The sequence below is a fragment of the Anabrus simplex genome, chromosome 3 (assembly GCF_040414725.1).
Source record: "Anabrus simplex isolate iqAnaSimp1 chromosome 3, ASM4041472v1, whole genome shotgun sequence".
In the NCBI taxonomy this organism is placed as follows: Eukaryota; Metazoa; Arthropoda; class Insecta; order Orthoptera; family Tettigoniidae; genus Anabrus; species Anabrus simplex.
Window position 1 is genome coordinate 106264330 of NC_090267.1, and position 21041 is coordinate 106285370.

A 21041-nucleotide genomic window follows, 5' to 3' on the forward strand; every position below is an offset into this window, starting at 1 on the left:
TCAGTTCAACGCCAGTTCATTACCAGTTCGTCGTGATTTGTGTGCGAGTCTTTTATGAAGAAATCATTCTGTAATGTGAGCAGTGTAATGCAGTGATTTATTAAAGTCTGTGAATGTATGTGGAAAGAACCACAATCCGAGTAAGTTGTTGGCGCGTACAGTGTGCTGTTAACAAATATAGTAGGAATGGTAAGAAACCGTGATGATCGCTGTCCATGTGTCAAAGAGGTCGTGCATCGAGCCTCATATATGCCTAAACTAATACGGCTCAATTAACAAAAATAGGCACGTATTTAACTAAGTGCGTGGAGTGTGTGTACTCGATATGAATGTGAAATATAAGGAAAGGAAATGAACGGCTCATTGTCGGCATGATTAAGGGCAGTGCCACGTCAGATCGATCCCTAACGCAGTAGAGAGCTTGACTTATGTATAAGTGCAATATAGTATGCCTGAAATACTGTTGTGTAAAACGAGAGTGCTAACACATTAGTGGCCTAACCAGTGGAGCTTCAGGACTTAGAGTAGCTGTTAATTAAAAATATAGGTGGATGAGAAGGGAATAATGTCGGGCTTCAGGGACACAACCGACGTTAGGTTGGGATGCTTGTGTTACTGAACAGATCCAACCACATATTTAATCTGTGATGTGTAACATAAACTAACACATTCACATGAGATAACTTCCCCTCATTTACATACGGAGTCTACAAGAACGTCGGAGTGAACGAGACATCTGTCTGCCAGAATTTTGCCTTGTGTAGCAGAGAGAACGAGACATCTAGCTGCTTGCCGGAATTTCGCCTGGTGTAGCAGAGATCGTCTGGAACTTCGCACGAGATCAAGCCATCATATTCGTGACTTGCCAGTTGGTCATCAAAGGACTTCACATCACTGATGACGTCATGAGAGCAGAGTAAATACATGGGCGTGCCCTCCTGTAATGCTGTGTTCGTGGTATCCAGAAGGACGAGTACATTTCTAAATATTAATAGCTTTGAAAGTCGTATCTTATTGTAAATATAGAGTAAATTTGCATGCAATTGTAACGTAGATCGCCTATATGCTATTTCAGAGGGATAATTTTTTTTTTTTTTTTTTTTTTTAATGGAATACCTTCCATCATGGTTTGGAATAACCATATTTTACTTCCGTTTTTATAAGGGTTTTGGTAATGCATGACGTAATTCTAAGGACCTTAGATTAATTAAGTGTGAAGTGCTGTCAAGTAAAGAGGGCTTAAATATACTGTAAAAATTACTCCAGTTATCATCTTCTATGTAGCAAATATGAGTTGTCAAAGATCTTTCAGTAATTTACTTTTTTTGTGCATTTCACACCTGGTAAAGAGTCCTCCTAACTAGTAATTAAGGCTGCTGTGAAACAACGGATGGAGACATGACATTGGGGTATATATCGTCAAATAATTTAGCTCGAGATTGCGTGATGTAATTTGGACCCGTGTGGCAGGTGTTCATCATAAAATAGCACTGTATTTGAGGTACCGAGAGGAGAAACGAGGAAACTAGGCCGGCTGTAGCCCTAATGTATATTGTGAAGTAGAAATGTAAAGTTTCCCCTGGAGTCTGTTGTTAATATCCACGAGGTGGATACCGTGCTACGAAGATGACGATTACGGCCGGATTTAGAGCCAATATTTAATGTGCTGCCATTGTGGCTAGAAAAGAAAGAAGTGAGATTATTTGCCATGAAGCAATTGTATGAGAGGACCCGGTGGCCACTATTGGAAGTGGGTCGTGGGCAGCTCACGGCTGGGAGATTTATAAGCCCGTCAAATGGATGAAGGAAAGTGTTTATTCCATTGAAAAGGAACAGAATACAAGTAGTTGGTTCATTCCTCTCAGCACAACGATTACGTGCATCAATTTAAATATTACCAACATCTCATATATTCCAATGTGCATTAAAGGAAGGGTCCCTCCAATTTCTTTCCTTAATTATTTACAGCGTGTAGGGAGTTCCAGGTTAGATACACCCCATCTCAGAAGATCCTGGGTTCATTCCAGTAGACAGTGAAAGCTTATATTTACTGTCACCAGCAGCAGATGACTTGTGCCATCTGTGACTCATTGTGTATGTTTGAAGTGCATCTGTCCTTGCCCATCTCTTACAGGAAGTGCTATGATACTCTGCCTATGATGTCTGGCATTCGAGTCGCTCTATGATTGTCCACAGGTAGCAACGTTGTGTAAATAATGTCCTGATATGTGTATTGATAGAAACCCTAATGAAACGATCGTGTTTATTACATTTCCCATTCAGCAATGATTAACTTAAGGAAGGGTTGTGATACGACTTTCAAAGGCTTGGGAGTGTACACGTAAGTAACATACGTATATTTCAGTTCATTCGATGTTAGTAGGCCTATATCATAACTTGATATAATTTGAATATATTAATTCTCGGCAGGTAAACAGAATTATAGCAGGGTATGCCCATACTGATTAAATATGTGCGTAAAGTGATAAGTGTAAGTGTAGAGTGAAATAATTCGAGAGGAAACGCCTCTCTAAATCTGAGATTGTGTAAATAGTTCAAGAGGGAACGCCTCTTAAGTTTGAATAATTGAACGTATAATCAAGTGTAGAGAAAGACTACCGAACATCGTCACGACGTCAAGATCAATCTAAATAATATTTGTAAAGTGCGTTGTATGGCATATCCATGTTAATAAGATATGTTTCACTAGTATAGTAAAATTGTTATACAAGATATTGTTTCTCTTCTCATTAGTAATGAAATAGTGTTCCTCTCATAATTAATATTCCCCTACTATATCGATTATTAGAAAATTATAGCCCCATCGGACACACCAGTCAGAACCGAAAATGCGATACCGATTCAGCTAGCGAATTATTCTAGTAGGGGAGGGTGAGACTTCGATAACCGGGCTGAGTTCGAAGCTCATCGGAGGTGCTCCATTCTAATATCATACTTATGAAACACGGTAACTTGTTTATGTACTGAAGCCTTGGACAGGTACAATAGGAAAAGGCAAGTGGTAGTGATGGTGGTCATTATAGTTTAAATAGGAGAACTGGGGAAAAAGAGCTATGGCCGTAATAACAGACATAGTATTTGCCTGGTGTAAAAATAGGGAAACTACAGAAAACTATCTTCTGGGCCGCCGATGATGCACTTCGAAACTACGATCTCCAGAATGCAAGCTACATCTATTAATATATGGCCCATACAACACATTCGGTTACACATTGCTCTTGTTTAATCTTCCCTTCGTCGAAATTATTTATGAGAAGGTTACACTCATCGTAACAACGCTATAATCAAAGCTACACTTCCCCATACGGTGGCGTGTTAGTGTTGATAATATTCTTCTTCTTCTTCTTCATGTGCCATGTCTTCGCAGAATGTTGGCGATCAGTACCATGATCTGTTGTTTGTTCATAGCTGTTCTGAACAGAGTAAGCTTTGTCACCCCTAACCACTGGCTCAAGTTGCCGAGCCATGATGTCCTACTTCTCCCCGGACCACGTTTTCCATTAATTTTTCCCTTGGAGTATTACTTGCAGAAGGTGGTATTTATAGCTCCGCATCATATGACCATAGCTTTATTCTCTTGATGGTAGTGAGAATTTCTGGTTCTTTGTTCATGCGGTGCTAAACGTCTATATTGATTTTAGCTGTCCAAGGTATCTTCAGCATCCTTCGGTACGTCCACATTTCAAATGCTCGCAACTTCTTGCACCGAAAGCGATATTCTTATCTGTGGGCAAGTTATGCTCATGCTTAGCCATACTTAAGTAATGTGTAGGAAGACAAACAGCTGACTGGCGTTCGGCGCGCGCACCGATGAATTTCATTTGTTCCAACAAGCAAAAAGTTGCACGAAAGATATATCTATGTCCATTTTCAAACCAATATTTAAACTTTAAGCAGCTGAACACTGTTTATGCAATGGAAGATCGTGCTTGATTTAGACGTTATTTAGGTAGACGCTGCCTAAGGCTTAAAATTAGTCGTCGTTTCTGCAATTGACCCAAAGTGTTTGCCACAATAAAATTAGAGTGTGAAGATAATCACTTCAAGTATGATGTGCACCGTGATGTTGTCAAAGGACAATTGTGACACACAGAAAATTCACATGAAGTCTGTTAGTTAAAAAAACCTTCATGGGCTTATATAGCCGGGAAACAGGTTAAACCTGAACCGGTAGCCGGTAACACAGCCGCTACTACAGATGGGAAGAACAGGACAGTGAGACAATGTCAGATATTATCTTGGTAATTCAACCTTTGGGATTGAAACAGATAAAAGATTATGCCACTTTGCACAAACTAAGGCTAAAACTAGAGTCAATTTACCGATTGAAGGGACCCGCATGGAAGGAAATATTATTAAAGCAAAGGTTGAGTGAAGATGGAGACGTATGCAGTCATTTATGACAATCGACGACGACTTATAATCCACATTACTTCTATATAGCTTGGCAATCAGTTTTGAATACTTTCGATGCACGAGAGAGTCTTGCAACGAACTTCCAATGCCCGATGTATTACACACAAAAAATGCTGAAGAAAGTGACGCTAGGGGGAGTGACCAAAATAACGTGATACAAAACACCATGACTGCTGAACGAAAATACAAGAACAAGAATTATAAAATGCTCACAAGCAAGATTTATAAAGGTGAAAAAAAAAGGGATCCACATCTCTTTGTTGCTATCATTGTAAGAAGATAGGTCACAAGGCGAAGGAGTCCAAATCAAAAAAGTATGACCATGACAATGATCACAAAGCTGAAGAAAGTACCTCTCTCTCTCTCTCTCTCTCTCTATATATATATATATATATATCATCAGAAGTGAACTCGTGCAAATTGTGATGGACCACTACACAGATGAAATGTGATGCCTCGACAGTGCCTCCACATCACATGCGTAAAAATTTGGGCTGTTTTTCACTAGCAGGATCTGATGTTTCTAACAATTTAAAATTAGTGAACAGTTCTGCAATGAAAATAAGTGTAAAAGGTGTTGTGAATATGTAATAAGCGTTGACGGTCTTGATAAATGTTTTAACTTAAGCGATACATTGTACATACCTGATATGCGTACTAATCGGTGAGTTGGGAAGATCGCAGACAGGGGTCACAGCGCAGTGTTTGACAAAATATTTACTAGTTACAGACATGAACAATAGTACTGTATTTGTTGCACATAGAAAAGACGGACTTTATTACGTTAGATGGTCATATACTGAAGAAAAGGGAAGATATGCAAAAAAGAGTCTATCATGGACTGGCACATCTAATTAGGACATCACAACATAATGGATCTACGTGTAGCAGTGAAAAATAAAAGCATACAGGAAATTGAAGTCATCGACATTAAAGAGGGGTGTGATTGTGGCATGTTTTAAAAAAAAAATTATTATTATTATTATTATTATTATTATTATTATGCGTACCCTTTTCCAAAGCAGTCTGATAGGAAAATGGAACCAGGAAAGTTGATTCACTTCAATTTCTGTGGCCTCATGAGAGTTTACTCGAATGGAAATGTGAATTTCATCATCACATTCACTGATGATGGGACTGGATGGTGCAAAGCGAATTTTCTTTGTCAGAAAAATGAAGTCATTAAAGAGTCAGGACTTCAGAAAACGTTAAAAACGCAAAGGTAAAAATTTCACAATCTCATAATGGTACGGAATGTGCGAATTCCCAATTAGATGCAGGGCTGAAGAACTCTGCAATCCTACAACATCTAACTATTTCATGTAACCTGGAACAAAAAGCTGCACACTTGTCAAGATAGCCAGATGTTTATTAATGCAGTCTGGATTTCCTCCCTTTTTTGGGCAGAGGCTGTTGCAACAGCAAATTACATTAACAACAGGTGGCCCACAAGCAAACTGGGTGGACAAACTCCTTGAAAGTGTGGGCCGAAAATGTTCCAAATGTTTGTAAATTCAAAAAATTTGGATGTGAAACCAAGTGCCTAAACTGATCGCTGAACATGGAAAAATTCAACCCCAGTGGCATAAAGGGCATATTCCTTGGATATGCAGAGCAGTCCAATTGTTTCGGAATTTGGATACCTGAGGAACGAAAAGTAGAAATCTTGCTTGGTGTCAAGTTTTTGAAAGGAGATAGAAAAGCAATTCCAATGTAATTGGTCCATTATTGGAGATCAAAAATTTTCCAGGTAACTCATTCTTGGTTATCAGCATTTCATCCCAGTGAGCCAATTTGGGCTGATCAGTTGGTAACTAGCACTCCTACCAAGACGTATGGCTAGTGCATAAAGTGGAGGCCACTGCACTGGCTATTTGGAATCACAGGCAGTGCCAGTGCACTATGAGACACTTGGTCTCTTACAAAAATTGATGCCCGCTACGCCATGAGATGATCTAGATTTCGATTACCATAGGTCAAGGTGGGCCACGTAACATTATGAATCAGACAGTTCAACTTCACCAGCAACTCACACAACGTTAGCCTCTGATTTAACACAATAAGAGTCAACAGTGTACAGATATATTTGAACTGCATCAAGGGGCAACGAGGAAGTTACAACAAAAAGACCTTCAGCACAAAAACTTGTATAACGACCATCAACTCATATTTCAATTTCATCATGATTTTTTACAAAAATTGTTTTTTAACAAGCACTGTATACAATCATGTGTCTAAAATGTTTTTAGGTTACTGCTAGTATTTTACTGAGGATGACCCCATGTTTGGGTTGAAACATGTCTAATTGAAAGCTCATCTTAACTAGATGCATATTATGTATTGATCAGGAGGATAATTAAATACAATCTGACAATTTATAAAAAGTTTGACAGTAAATATGGATCAAACATGAGATTTATAGTCTTTAATCAAGCATGTCTAATTAAGTATATACTACCCAAGAGTCAATTAAAATGCATGCGAGGAGCCCGATTATCTCAACCACCAATCCTACTACATCTCCCTCACCTCTCCGCAACCCCCAAAACTCTCTTGGCCAGAGGGTAGGCATAACCTACTAGGTGGCCCCTCAGGGAGGGGAATGAAAGCTTGTAAGTAGTATAGCCTCCGTCCACTATATGCACTGGCTATGCGTCATGGTATGTGTGCTAGTTACAAACTGATGAGCCCAAATTGGCGCATTGGGACGAAACGCAGGCAACCAAGAATGAGTTAACTGGAAAATGTATAATGTCCAATAATGGACTAATTATATTGGAATTATAAATTTACTCATTTAGGACAAATATTTCAAGTTCCCTATAGCAATTGAAATCTATATCAGAAGATAGAAAAATGCGAAAATACACTGAGGATTTTTGTCCAAGTTAGCACACAAACATATTTTTTCAACAAGAGCACTTCGATGACAATCATACTGACAGGGAGCCGAAGCAGGTTGAATGTAACTCCTAGACACACAGAATGTACGGAAAACATCAGAAAGGATTCGGATAGTTCAGAAGAGAAATTTCTCAGTTTTGAAAACGAAACAGAAATACAACAATATCGACATGCTCCAGGGAGACCAAAACTGATCTGTTCAGGAACATGAGGCAGACCTCAAATGCTCTACCAGGAACGTGACAAGAGGTCAAATTGATTCGATATGTCTGGCTGAGGTTCCAATTCAAAAGGCATTTTCAGGTCCGGAGAAAAATGAATGGATGCTGGCAATGGCACATGAATATGTCTCCATTCTAAACAAAACATGACCTGGGATTTTGTAAACTGTGCAGAAAATAGGATAACAACTGGGAGTCGTGTAGTCCTTAGAAATAAGTACGGAGGAAATGGTGATACCACTACAAGGAAGGTTAGTCGTGGCCAGGGGATTTTCCCAGAAACTAGGTATAGATTATACTAAAATATTCATGCAAGTAGCATGACTCAACTCAACATGAATGGCTATTGAGCTCGCTGCTCATCACGGAATGTATATTTGACAATTCGATGTAACAAGTGTGTACTTAAATGGAACTGTTAAAAAGGAAATTTTTATGGACGTGCCAGAGAAATCCTCAAATTCATCATACAGGAAAGACGTGCAATGTTCGAGATCGCAGCCATATCTCACTTAGTTTACAAAAGGAGTATATTTATTACCCCACCTATTCAATACAATTAAATTGTATGGTGATACCTACTAAAGCTTGGTGTCAAGCCGACATCTGGTGATTTGAGCGTCTATGTGAAGGGTGCAGATGTTGATCTTCTCCTGATTAATGTTAATGTTGATGACATTTTAGTTTTGTCACAGAACTCGAGAGAGGTCTACAAATTTACGCTGTTTGAGGTCAAAGACCTAGGAAACATTAAGTATTGTCTCCGGATAGAGTTTTTTCAAAATGAATTTGGTTTCACCTTGAAACAGAAAGGTTACATTATGGACATTTTAGATCGCTTTTGTATGTTTGATTGCGAGCCCGTGGCCACACTAATTGAAGTTGGAGTTATGCTGCTGTCAAGATTGAGTACTTAGCCCAAGGATGATGGTCAAAGGTCCCCTATAAAGAGCAGATAGGTGCTCTTATGAACCTACTGGCTGCAAAGATGTCCAGATATGTAGTGAGTGTGTTCTGCCAATACAATGATTCTTTAGGCAAGCAATACTGGCAAGCAGAGAAGAGAGTACTGAGGTACCTCAAGCATTCCTCCAATGTGAGAATCACTTTTGGAAGCAGTACAAGTAATTTAACCAGATGTGTAGATGCTGAATGGGCTGTATGCAGCAACGATCACAGATCATACACTGACTTTACCCTTACAATGTATTTAAAGATAAAAATTTCATATAGTTCCGTATTGAACTGTATCACAATTAAATTGAAACAAGAAATTAAGTAGTTCAACCTATTCTATACAAGTAAATAAGAAATGTAGTGTTACATTCTTATATGGTTAAAAGCAGTACCACCCAGATTGGTGGTCGAAACCAGCACCGCTTTTAACCAAATAAGAATGTAACACTACATTTCTTATTTATTTGTATTGAATAGGTTGAACCACTTAATTTCTTGTTCCAATTTACAATGTATGGTGGAGTCGTACCCTGGGAAACCAGAAAACAACAGACAGTGGCATTGTCCTGAATGGAGGCTGAATATATGCCCTTGAGTGAGGCTTCAAAAGAGGTAATGCACTGCCAGGACAACTAACAAGGGATAAAGGGATTAACAGCATGTCGACCATACAAGTATATAATGACAAATTTGGAGTTCAGAATCTTGCTGGAAATGAGAGGTTCTTTCATCTGGGGACATTTGTCTCAAATACTTGTCAACTGACTAGATGCCTGCAGACATATTAACCAAAGGACTATCTAAAGATAGACACTAGACGTGCTTAAAATGTTTCAGTGTCAGAGATTGAAATGTTCAAGCTGGTTCAGCCTTCAAGAGGGGGCAGGGGATGGGGGTTGAGAATATTTATAAATATTCACATGACTCTGGCTAAGCCACCATCAAGTAGAGTCACCTACAACAGTACATTTTTCTCTTACTGACATGTCTTGATTATAATATCCATGTTTATTGTTTCACTGTATCCATCTGTGATTAACATCTGTAATAAAAGTTAATTAATTTAAACCGTACAAATTTTTTTACTTTCCAAAACACCACACCATTTCAACAAATAATAATAACAGCATATAGCAAATTTTCAAGAAGTTTGAGATAAATCAAAACTCAATATCTTACCAGCATGGACCACACGAATAATTTTTTTTTGGGTTACTTGGATAATTTTTTCCCTTCTTATACTGATTGAACCAAAGTTAACCAAGTTCTTTACGATGAAAGAATCTCTGATAAATGATGGCCTGCATTTTGATTATGTCAATACAGTAAAAATTTAAATTAAAACCATTCATTTACTTTGGATTGCCCATTATATTTGAAGATATATATTAATGGCAAATCAAGCTCGACACATTCAGCAATTTCTAAATCTGTACGTCTATTTTGATTTCAAACTAATTTTATGATTTGATAACACTGCAGTATTTCCATTTCTAACTTTATTTCTATGTAGCAAAGATTTCTTTCTTGTGGAATCAACTAAAATCACATTCAATGGTCATACCTTCAAATAACGATTCAAGAGAATTTGAGCGAGTAGCTAAGAATTCTGTATTCATCTGGTGGGCATCTCTTCCAGCAAAGATGGGTTCCATCTCTTGGCGTATGACAGTAGCAACAGGAGGTTCTAACGTACTTTCCCATCGCTTCATACAGCCGTAGCACATGATGAGATACGAGTGCAGTCTAGGGTTAGTTGGATCAAGACGATAGGCGCGTTTCACAGACTGCAGCATAAGCAGTGGTTTCTCTGCAAGTAAGATACATTATATCACTGAACCATAGACTATCCTAACTGACTACATGAAACATCAAGACAGCATAGTTACAATACTTACTTTTTCTGGAATAAATTTCAAAGGCCATGAGATGTGTCTCTATCCTATTGGCAGCCAGTGACTGTAAAGGCTGAAGAAATTTGATTGCTTGTTCCAGTGGATCCTCCACCTGCAACACACAAAAACAAATTTCTATGGTAAGGAAGTAAAGGAGTGCCTTCTTGCCTCAAATTTTAAAACAGGTTTTGCCACAGACGTAAGAGTATAAATGATCAACTGGAACTTCTACATACAACTCAAATGATTAATTATATAATTTCTTGAAAGTAAGGCAAAAGAAGTAAGCTTCTGCTTTTATACAACTTCTCATAATGACAAAGCAAGGGACATAACTTGATATGGAATACAATCCTAAGGATACATTTTCCATTTCATCCTGCAAGCTCTGACCAGAATTCAAACTATTATCATACTTTCTGCTAATCATGACATATAGTTTGGAGACCTGTGTGTAAATTACAAGCATGTGAAATGAAGTTTCTAAGATAAACTAGGCAGACAATAACAAGGGATGGGATCAGGAATGATTACATCAGAAGAGACATACTTAAAATTGCATTCATAAATTCTCGAACTAATTTACCAAGTTTTTCTTTTTAGAATCCTACTGACAATGAAAACAACTAAACAATCTGAACGAGTGATTTTTCTGTAATAGACACTACCACATAAGCTCCATTGTATTATTACATAAGAGTCGAACACAGATGAAACAAGAGGAGTTCTCATAATTAACTCGCATATTGTTCCATTTCACCAACAAAGCAAAAACAATTCCTTTAAACATGACAACAAGAATGTAACAAGATGACGTCATTCTTACATATATAACAACACAGTGTATATTTAGCATTAAGGCGACAATCAGGAGATGAAAATCGATAATTTGGTCATTTGGGCGATTTTTTTAATGACTGAAATTGAAAGGACTGAGTTTCTTCTTTCTTGTCACAAAGTTATTTCGTCGAATTCAAACAATTTATCACGTTAATAATGCTTTGTTTGCCAGTCTGCACAAGCAGAAATGGGCATGGCTTCTGTTGAACTGCTTTGTTAGGTAATGATGTCATTGTCATGTTTCCATCAATCAGATATGCCTGTTCTTTGCAATTACGCATCCATGAGATGGATCAAAAGCCCCCCGACTAATATTTCAGTACTAGACTGTCATTGAGCAACATTTTATGTTTGTATTGGTATTCCTGATTGTACTGCAATAGTGCCAACTAACTATAAGTTTTGTTGTTCTTGTACGTTTAATCTTTTTTGTGGGTTCTGTGGTGGTAGCCAGTCTGTTTACTTTTGTGAAGTACGCGCACAAATAATGTCTTGTAGTTGTGTATCAAGATAATGTTATTATTGAAAGACAGTGTGGTGTAATAATTGATAGCTTGTATTCAAGGGAATAAACAATATGCGTAAACATAAATCAGCCTTAACTAAGTGACGCATTGCTGAACTTTTGATAGGAAAGAGATGGGGATCAGCTATTACCAGACAGGAGTCTCCATTGAAGAAATCAGGGATAAAAGGTCATGAAATGTTATTGGAATCAGATTGTTTTCATCAGGAAAGTGTCGCATCAACTTCAAGTCATCTAAGTTCCGCATCTATACCAAACAATCATCACATGACAGAAACTACAATCCCTGTAACTTCGACTCAGGAAAGGTAGCAATGTGAAAAACAAAATGGAGGTGAATAATTTTCAGTTCTTTGGAGAAGCAGAAGAAGAAGAAGAGGCAAGCTTCCAGAATTACCAGTATTCATACAGAATCTGCTAAGAAAGGAAGGGAAGGAAAAACATATGGTCCTGGTGACTTTTAGGTAATGAATCAGGAAAAAAACGTCACTTGAACTTTGATTTAATTTTTCCGCCAATTGTAGTTTTTACACTTAAATCCCATTTTTCTCCTATAACATTCAGCCAATTGTAACAAAATTTGTATGGTATATGTATCACAGCTGCATTAAGAAACCTGCATATGGAATTTCCTAAATTTTAGAACGTAAAAATTACACAAACTTTAGTAGGTACGATATATCTCCTTATATAAATTAAGTACAGAAAAATCGATACACAGTGTTTTTAAAAGACATTATCTACCTAATTACAAATTTACATGTTAATTAAATTTCATTAAAATGGAATAAAAATTTCAAAACAATAAAAATTTTTTTGGAAAAACTATTAATTGTATATGAGTGAAATTTTCATGATATCTCTACTTTTATGTAGGTGACATTCCCACAAAGTTTCGTGAAAATCCATACATTAGGTAAAAATATATTTTTATCTCCCGGAGTGTCGCCTTAAGACTCATAGCGACAGTGAGGAAGTGCGTGTGAGAAAGCTCCATAAACCACCTAGCAAATCAGCAAGTCAAACTATAATTTGTGTGTACTAGATCAAGTTACATTACTAAATAACACTAAGTGATTAGATACATTCATTCAAAATGTCTCCAAAGTCTTTGAACAAGCGGATTCCTTCATTCGAAGAAAAACTAAACAACATCCAAGCTCACTCTGAGAAGGCAACGCGTGCCGCCAACAGCAGTGCTACCAAGCCCGGCGATGTTTTCCTAGACGCACTCGTCCTTGAGTTCCAGTCTTTCAGAGCTTCTGTCACCGAGGAGCTCAAGGAGGTGAAGTCCAAACTTACTGAAATACATACCAGATCTCCAAACAGGATGATCTAATCGATGAAGCAGAGCAGAACAGCGGAGAAAATGCCTATTACTCCACGGGGTGGCAGAAGCTCCGAACGAGGACGTCTATGATAAGGTGTTCGGTGTTGTGAAATCCCACCTAGGGATAGACTTGACATTGGACAATTTAGATTGCTGTCACAGTAGAACAACAGCTGAGGTAGTGACGAGCGGGAAAAGGCCCATCATTATAAACTTCACACGATATCACGAACGTGACCGTGTCTGGCGTGCAAAGAAATCGCTGAAGGGATCGGGTATGCTGATAATGGAATTGCTAACAGCAACGAGAAAGGACATAAACGCCGCGCGTGACCACTTCGGTCAGAAATCTGTGTGAACTAAGGATGGACGAATCATTATTTTAAGCTCTGATGGGAAAAAATTACAAGTGACCATACGAGCTGACCTTAACACTGTTATTCAAGCAGCTAGTGAGTGAAAGAGTGTAGTGAAGTAACGACAATGTGGATTAGTCTAAGTTTGTATTATAGTGTATTATTATTGAGTGTGAATGTGATTGAGTGCATGAAAAGCCGGTGCAATATCAGAGGAAATACGAAGGTAAGAAGCATGTATTCTTCTTTGTTTTCTGCTTTCTGTGCTGTGTTATGTTGGTAGATAAACCTGTCACTTATGTCAACGACCCACATTCCTCGCCTCCCGTCTTAACTCAACCCTCACCCCTCCCATACCTGAGGCAACAGGATCCATTCTGAGGTGACAGCTGATGAATCACCCGAGAGCTTTCTCCTCTTGCCACCTAAATTCACTATCCATTGCAGCTCACCTGGAAGAACTACAGACTATTTTCAAAAATAATAAGGTGCATTGTATTGGTAAATCAGAAAGCTGGTTACGTGGAGATTTCCCGTCTTGTGCTGTAAATCTCGACGGATACTCGCTCTTACGATATGACCGACTGACAGATGTAGTAGAGCAGCCTTTTACTACAGGAATGATTTAAAAGGCAAGTTTACCTGCACCTCAGACCCAAGCCTTCCCCTGCAACCTGAGTATATGTTTGTTGAACTCGACTGCAATAAGAAAATATTAATAGGAATAATATATAAGCCACCTAATATTAGACAAATGAAGGACTTCAAAGCAGCTTTAACAGATTTTATCTCAGTCTACGAAGATGTCATAGGCATGCGTGACTTTAATACTGGCTTGTTATAACAAACCAGTGAATCGGATAAGTTGCGTCATATATTCCATGCTCTGAACACGGAACATGGAATGTCTACTACTCTGACCACTCAACTCGCACATTAATTGACCTTATAATTGCAAATCAACCCCAGAAAGTCATTAAGCATGGACAGATCCCAGCTCCTGGGATTTCAACTCACGACTTATTTTACTTATGTTACTCTATCCGTGGACCGAAGTACACCATGTTATTTTAACAAGCATAACACATATTGGATTAGATGACCTACGCAACGACGCATATAACTTACCGTGGAATGACATACGTAATCTTCATGACACTGACTCAAAAGTTAACAGATTCAACTCTTTAGTGTTGAACTTGTATAACAAACATGCTCCAGAGAGGCAGGTAAGATTTACTCAGCCCCCTTCTCCTTGGCTGACGACCAAGACAAGATCTGCTATGGCCAGCAGTGACCGTTGGTACAAACAATTCAGACGAACACGTGACAAAGATGACTTTGAGCAATACAGGAAACTGAGAAACAAATTTAAACAGCTAATTACAAACAGCAAATGCAACTACTTTCAAGAGTTAGCGGGAAATAATAATTTAAACCAAACATGGAAGAAGCTACAATCTTTGGGCATATGCAAAGCCGTAGAAGAGCACATTCCCACCATATCTCTAGATACGTTAAATGATTACTTTTCTCAGCCTCAAGTCGGACCAGTTCCATTACCGGCTAATCCCACAAACTCAGCATGCTGTTACGAGCGCGACCAGTTCTCTTTCCACACCGTTAGCGCAAATGATTTTAAACGTGTGCTGTACTCTATCACTTCTGATGCAACAGGTAATAACGGTATCTCAATAAAATTAATTAAAAACATCATCGGGGCCGTACTGCCAATACTGACTCTCAAATGGAGTATTCCCTAAAGTTTGGAAAGACGCACTAATAAGGCCAATCCCGAAAAATGCTACCTTAGATTCACCATCAGATTAAACCCCTGTGTCCATCCTATAAGTCCCACAAGAAGAGCTTGCCTAAGAAAGCTGCGCAGAACTTCGGCAATGTTCGGGTGGGCTCGGTAGTGGCACTGCACGCCTCCCCTCACTTCGCGAAATCGCCTTACTGCCAGCCGTTCTTAAAGAACCGTCTGCACTGGTGGTCTGGCTAGCTGAACTGTGACCTGCGTTCGAGTGAAATCTCAGTGCGTGTATGTAATGGCTTATTGTAGTTATAATAATCAGAGCCAGGACACATTAACCTATAGCACAGTGATATTGTTGGACATGCAGAATCAGAAACATTGAAAGAAACAACAATAATAACAATAACAAACAAAGAGATTAAGAATATGTAATCGTAAAATAGCAGTTAACTTATCTAATGGCTTGTTCTAGTCCTCATCTTCTGCAAGAGGTTGCAAGTTGCTCATATCGCCTTCACTGTCATCCACGCTATCACTAACGCTCTCTCCATCACTGCCACTACCGTCCTCCAGATTATACTGTCTGATACTTCATCCATTATGTGATCGCTCGCAATGTACTTATTCTCAGTGTCGATTATGTGCCTACATCGATTGCATTATCAAGTTGGAAAGTAACATTCTTTTGTGTTACATAATCTTTAACTTGAGCCCAAATCATATCGATTGGGTTCAAGTCTGGCTGGTATGGCAGTAGACGCAAAATCGTATGCCCATATGTAGCAAGTAGTCTGTCGATTTGACATTCTTATAGCGTGATTTATGGGATTTAATCAAAGCGTACAGTTGGGGTTTTATTAACTCTGGAGAAAACGGAATGCCCTTATCAGTCAACCAATCCTGCACAACTGTTTTTCGGGATGATGATGTGGGTGCACGCTCATATTGGACGAGGCATTATCAATCACGACTGACAAGTTGGGTGGCAAATAAGAATTAATTTCTCTGTCAGATATTTCTCGTAGTTTCTATAGTTAATCTCATCGTGATAATCCCCTGTTGTTTGGTTGGATTTGAAAACTAACAAAGCATTTGGAACAAAACCTGCATCTGAACCAGCATGTACCACTATTAATCGTTGCCCTTACGATAGGTGACTTCAGTCCATGAAGAGTACTGTCACTCCAAACACTTGACGTGGTGTACGAACTATGCAATATGTCTCATCAGTGTAAACAATAGGCCTACCCTCCTGTCGGTATCACTTAATGCTTCAGATGTACTGCACATGTAAGAGCCTTATGTCAGCCTTCTCCGTAAGTATTCTACACGTCTTCTGTCTTCCTCCATTGAAAACCTAGACCTCAAACTATCCTGCTTAGTGTTCTCATGCAACCTTTAAACTGTATATCCTCAACCAGTTTCTTACGGATCTTTTCAAGCGTTGGCCTCTCGCCTTCGGCATTCTGAAAATTGTGAATTGTAGAACTGACTGCGCATTTCTCAAAATCGTCTAATTCACACTTCTTGACAGAATTCGGTCTTCTCTTTCCAGGCGTTGAAAATGAATCCACTTCACCCCTTTCATCTGCATACTATCTTATTTTTGATGTTATATTGTTCCCTAAATCATTTGCGTATATTAAGAAAAGTAACGGACCGATTATACTACCCTGTGCAATTCCCTTCCAAACTTTTTAATTTTCTTATTTCCCTTGTATAATAAACAGGGTCTGAGGTCATTTTACCCTTCTTAACAGGTACAAATCTCTTCTCCTCTTCCCAAATGATTCCTTTAAATTTAGCCCAAAGTGTATCCACATTACTCCCTTCACTTATCCAACAACTGAATTGTGATTTAAGGTAAGCCCCAAATTCATCAACTTTAGTTTTGCTGTACAATTTCTTGTCTTGTGTAACCCTCTTATTAAGCCTTTTTGGTACGAGTCCTACATCCATTATTACAGCCTTATGGTCTCCTATTCCTTCAATTACCTCAGTTTTATCAACAATTTCCAATGGTTTAACAAGAATACATCTAGTAAGATATTGAGACGAGTCGGTTCTTGTACTACTTGTGTAAATCCTCCCTCCCAAATTAACTTATTTGCCAGTTTCTGTTCATGGGCTTCACTAGCAGCTCGATTCCATTCAACTTCAGGCAAATTTAGATCTCCCCCAATTATTACCATATCATTATTATTGTTTTTATGAGTATAATCTATTATTTTCTCAAAGATTTCCATATCTCTTTCCTCTCTTCCAGATCTGTATGTTCCTATAATTCCCACCTCCTTCATATTATCACAAACTAATTTTATCCCTAATATTTCATCCCTTTCTATCAGTAAACCATTCATGTGAACAGTAAGTTTCCTTCACCAGAATAAACACCCCCCCCCCCTTTTTTATCTCCTCGGTCTCTACGATAGACTGTGTACCCTTCTGGAAATACTTCTCTATTACCCACCCCTTCTCTCAACCACGATTCCACTCCTATCACCACATCAGTCTCATAAGATTCAATCAAAAACCGAATTTTAATTGTTTATTTACTACACTTTGACAGTTTACCAAGAGCAATCTCAGACCCCCTTCCTCCCTGAAACTTGACTGTTGCAATTGGGTAACTTGAAATTCCTTACTATCCTGAGTTTCATTTTCTAGTTGACTGAGCCAGCTTGAAGTACAGCTGGCTCTTTCTACTAGTTTTCCTGGTCAGTATTATAACTCAAGGGAGTTGCCTGTTTTACAGTACATATCTTAAGATTAATAAAATCTAGAACAATATTTGCTATCTTTCATTTACCTGAACTGTTTAGATGGAGGCCATGTTTTGTATAACAGTATCTCTCAAAACTGCTGCATTCAATAACCTGAGTATTCTGAAAATGTTTACAAATTTTAACAATATCTGTATTGACCTTGTCCACTTCAATGTTCACACACGAGTCTCTACGCAAATCATGCCTGTGGGGCATGTTCACTACAAAGACGTTAGTGTGGGTCAGCTTCCCTAGTGTATGTTTAAGTTGTGATCTTACACTCTTGGCGTCGTCGTGAGCTACGTCGTTCGTCCCACCGATGATAAGCACTGCATCGCCGCTCCCGAAGTTCCTAATTGCTTCTTCTACGTTTTCCAGGACACTGCTGATAGAAGCTCCTGGATATATTTCTCCGGTTGCTGCTATGTTCTCGTCGTTAATCACTCCCGCAATTCCCCTTCCTTGGCTATCACCAAACACAGCTACCTTTGCTGATTTAGGCCTAACTGGGTCTTGAATCTGAAATCTAGGCCTAAATTTTAAACTCGGCACGGCAACGGCAGCGGATCGCGATGATTTGGTTTCACGAGCGCGATCGTTGTCTTCCAGAATTATATTATTTAGGACAGAAAACCTATTCCTGATGTTTATTTCCGGAAATTCAGTTGTAGATTTCTTCTTAGCCGGCATTCCACGAACTACTTCAAAAAATCAAAAATCAAAATCTCTTTATTTGCAAATGAGGTGTCTACCTCGGTGGCAAATGGTACACTAAAATACATTATTGTCAAGCACTAAATTTTAAATTAACAGGAGACAAATAAAATATTCCTAGAATACAATATTATACAATTTACGCTAATAATTTTTTCTATTAAACACACACATCATCCTTAATAAATTTATATTGTTTACAAAATTCTACTTATAATATCTTACAAACATAGTCAACTCATATACAGTACGGTATGTGAAATTACTTCTAATAATACTATACAACTGGTATAAGATTAAAATTAACATTGAATTTATTTACATATTTATATTTTACCCATTTTGGAACCTAAGTAGCATAACGACCTGCTGCGTCTTAACCAGAGCCCCTTTTGCCACCACTTTTCAGAGTTCCTGAAGGGCCTTCACAGCTACCGTAGCGGTCCCAGGGCCCTCGAAGTCCCCACTGTACTTCACCCCTACAGGCAGTCCCCTACTTGGGCTGTCCAAACTCCTTAGACCAGGGGATGGAATTAATTTAATCACACACATTTATTATTTACAATATCCTGCACTGGTCGAATGCCCTCTAACATTTAATTTATTATCTCTGTTGTTGTTTATTCTCTTCTTGAATATCTGTACAGATTGACACCACGTGCTCGAGTTTGTTACTGGTACCGGTATATCACTCGAAGAATGGTCAGTCCCAAATTCTAGCGATCGCAATCTTTCTTTTAATTCTTGATTTTCAACTTTAAGAGTCTCAATGTCCTTTTGAAGAATGTTTATAATTTCTAACGCACTTTTATATTCCTCATCGATTGTTTTCGGTGCTTCATCGTCAACGCCGTCGCCAACTACAACATTCCGAACACACTGCTCACAAATCCAGTCAACATTTTCATTAGTTTTTACGTCTCTAGGGCAATTTCTGCACTTATAATGCCACCATCGATCACATGAATCGCACAACATTCCATTTTTCACTAATCTTCGACATTTTCCACACTTTTCGTCACATTTTACGGTTAATTTACTCGGAGCATAAAACACTATGTGGGCCGATGACCTTCGATGTTAGGCCCCTTTAAACAACAAGCATCATCATCATCAAAACACTACGTCGTCATTACCGGGCGCCATTTTGAAAGAAAAAAAAACGAAATAGAAATAAAATATTAATAATACACGCACACGCTTCTATTCAATACACTCTTGATAAAGAGCTGTACACTGTGCCTCTCAGTGAGCGGTTGAAGTAACAATGAGCCCGGTAATCAGCATTCGGGCGACACACAGGAACCCCGCAACAAGCTTAAACTTTGCCAACAGATAATGGTCTCTGCGCACGTTTGAGCTTCGGCAAACTCTTCTTGCCGGACCTATGTCACCCATCATAAAAGCACTCGAACGTCTGATTCATGCACAAATCACTGTACACCTGGCCCAGAATTCCCTCCTTGACCTTTTTCAATCCGGTTTAAAAAAAGGATATAGTACCGTGACAGAATTGCTGTGGGTTACGAACGACATCAGACATGCAATAGACCAACGATATGTGACTGTAGCAATATGACTAGACCTAAGCAGCACCTTTGACACAGTTAGCCCTGAGTTACTACTGCTAAAACTCTGTAGTCTCAACTTTAATGAGACATCTCTTAAATTTTTTAGCTCCTACCTTACTGACCGTCGGCAACGAGTATCAGTGGGAACAATCAATCAATCAATCAATCAATCAATCAATCAATCAATCAATCAATCAATACTGATCTGCATTTAGGGCAGGCGCCCAGGTGGCAGATTCCCTATCTGCTGCTTTCCTAACCTTTTCCTAAATGATTTCAAAGAAATTGGAAATTTATTGAACATCTCCCTTGGTAAGTTATTCCAATCCCTAACTCCCCTTCCTATAAATGAATATTTGCCCCAGTTTGTCCTCTTGAATTCCAACTTTATCTTCATATTGTGATCTTTCCTACTTTTATAAACGCCATTTAAACTTATTCGTCTACTAATGTCATTCCACGCCATCTATCCGCTGACAGCTCGGAACATACCACTTATGATATACTAACAATTTGTTGGTTATTTTGATCCACCTTTTCAATACAAATACAAAGTACAGTATAATATCAATAATAAAAACAAAACATAAATTTGAAATAATTGATTAAATTTGTATTGAAAAGGTGGATCAAAATAACCAACAAATTGTTAGTATATCATAGCATAGTTCAATACGGGTCTAATAATGAGATTAGTTACATGCAACATACCACTTAGTCGAGCAGCTCTTCTTCTTTCTCTCAGTTCTTCCCAACCCAAACATTG

General features: G+C 38.5%; 1 protein-coding gene across 1 annotated transcript in view; it reads right to left on the reverse strand.

Annotated features, from left to right (window-relative positions):
- Naa15-16 (N-alpha-acetyltransferase 15/16) overlaps positions 1–21041 on the reverse strand; it is a 657214-nt gene that overhangs the window by 22016 nt on the left and 614157 nt on the right. The window contains exons 13-14 of the mRNA XM_067144178.2: positions 10418–10526; positions 10084–10329 (exon numbers count right to left, since the gene is read on the reverse strand). Coding sequence (XP_067000279.2) covers positions 10084–10329; positions 10418–10526 — 355 coding nt within the window. The remainder of the gene's footprint in view (positions 1–10083; positions 10330–10417; positions 10527–21041) is intronic.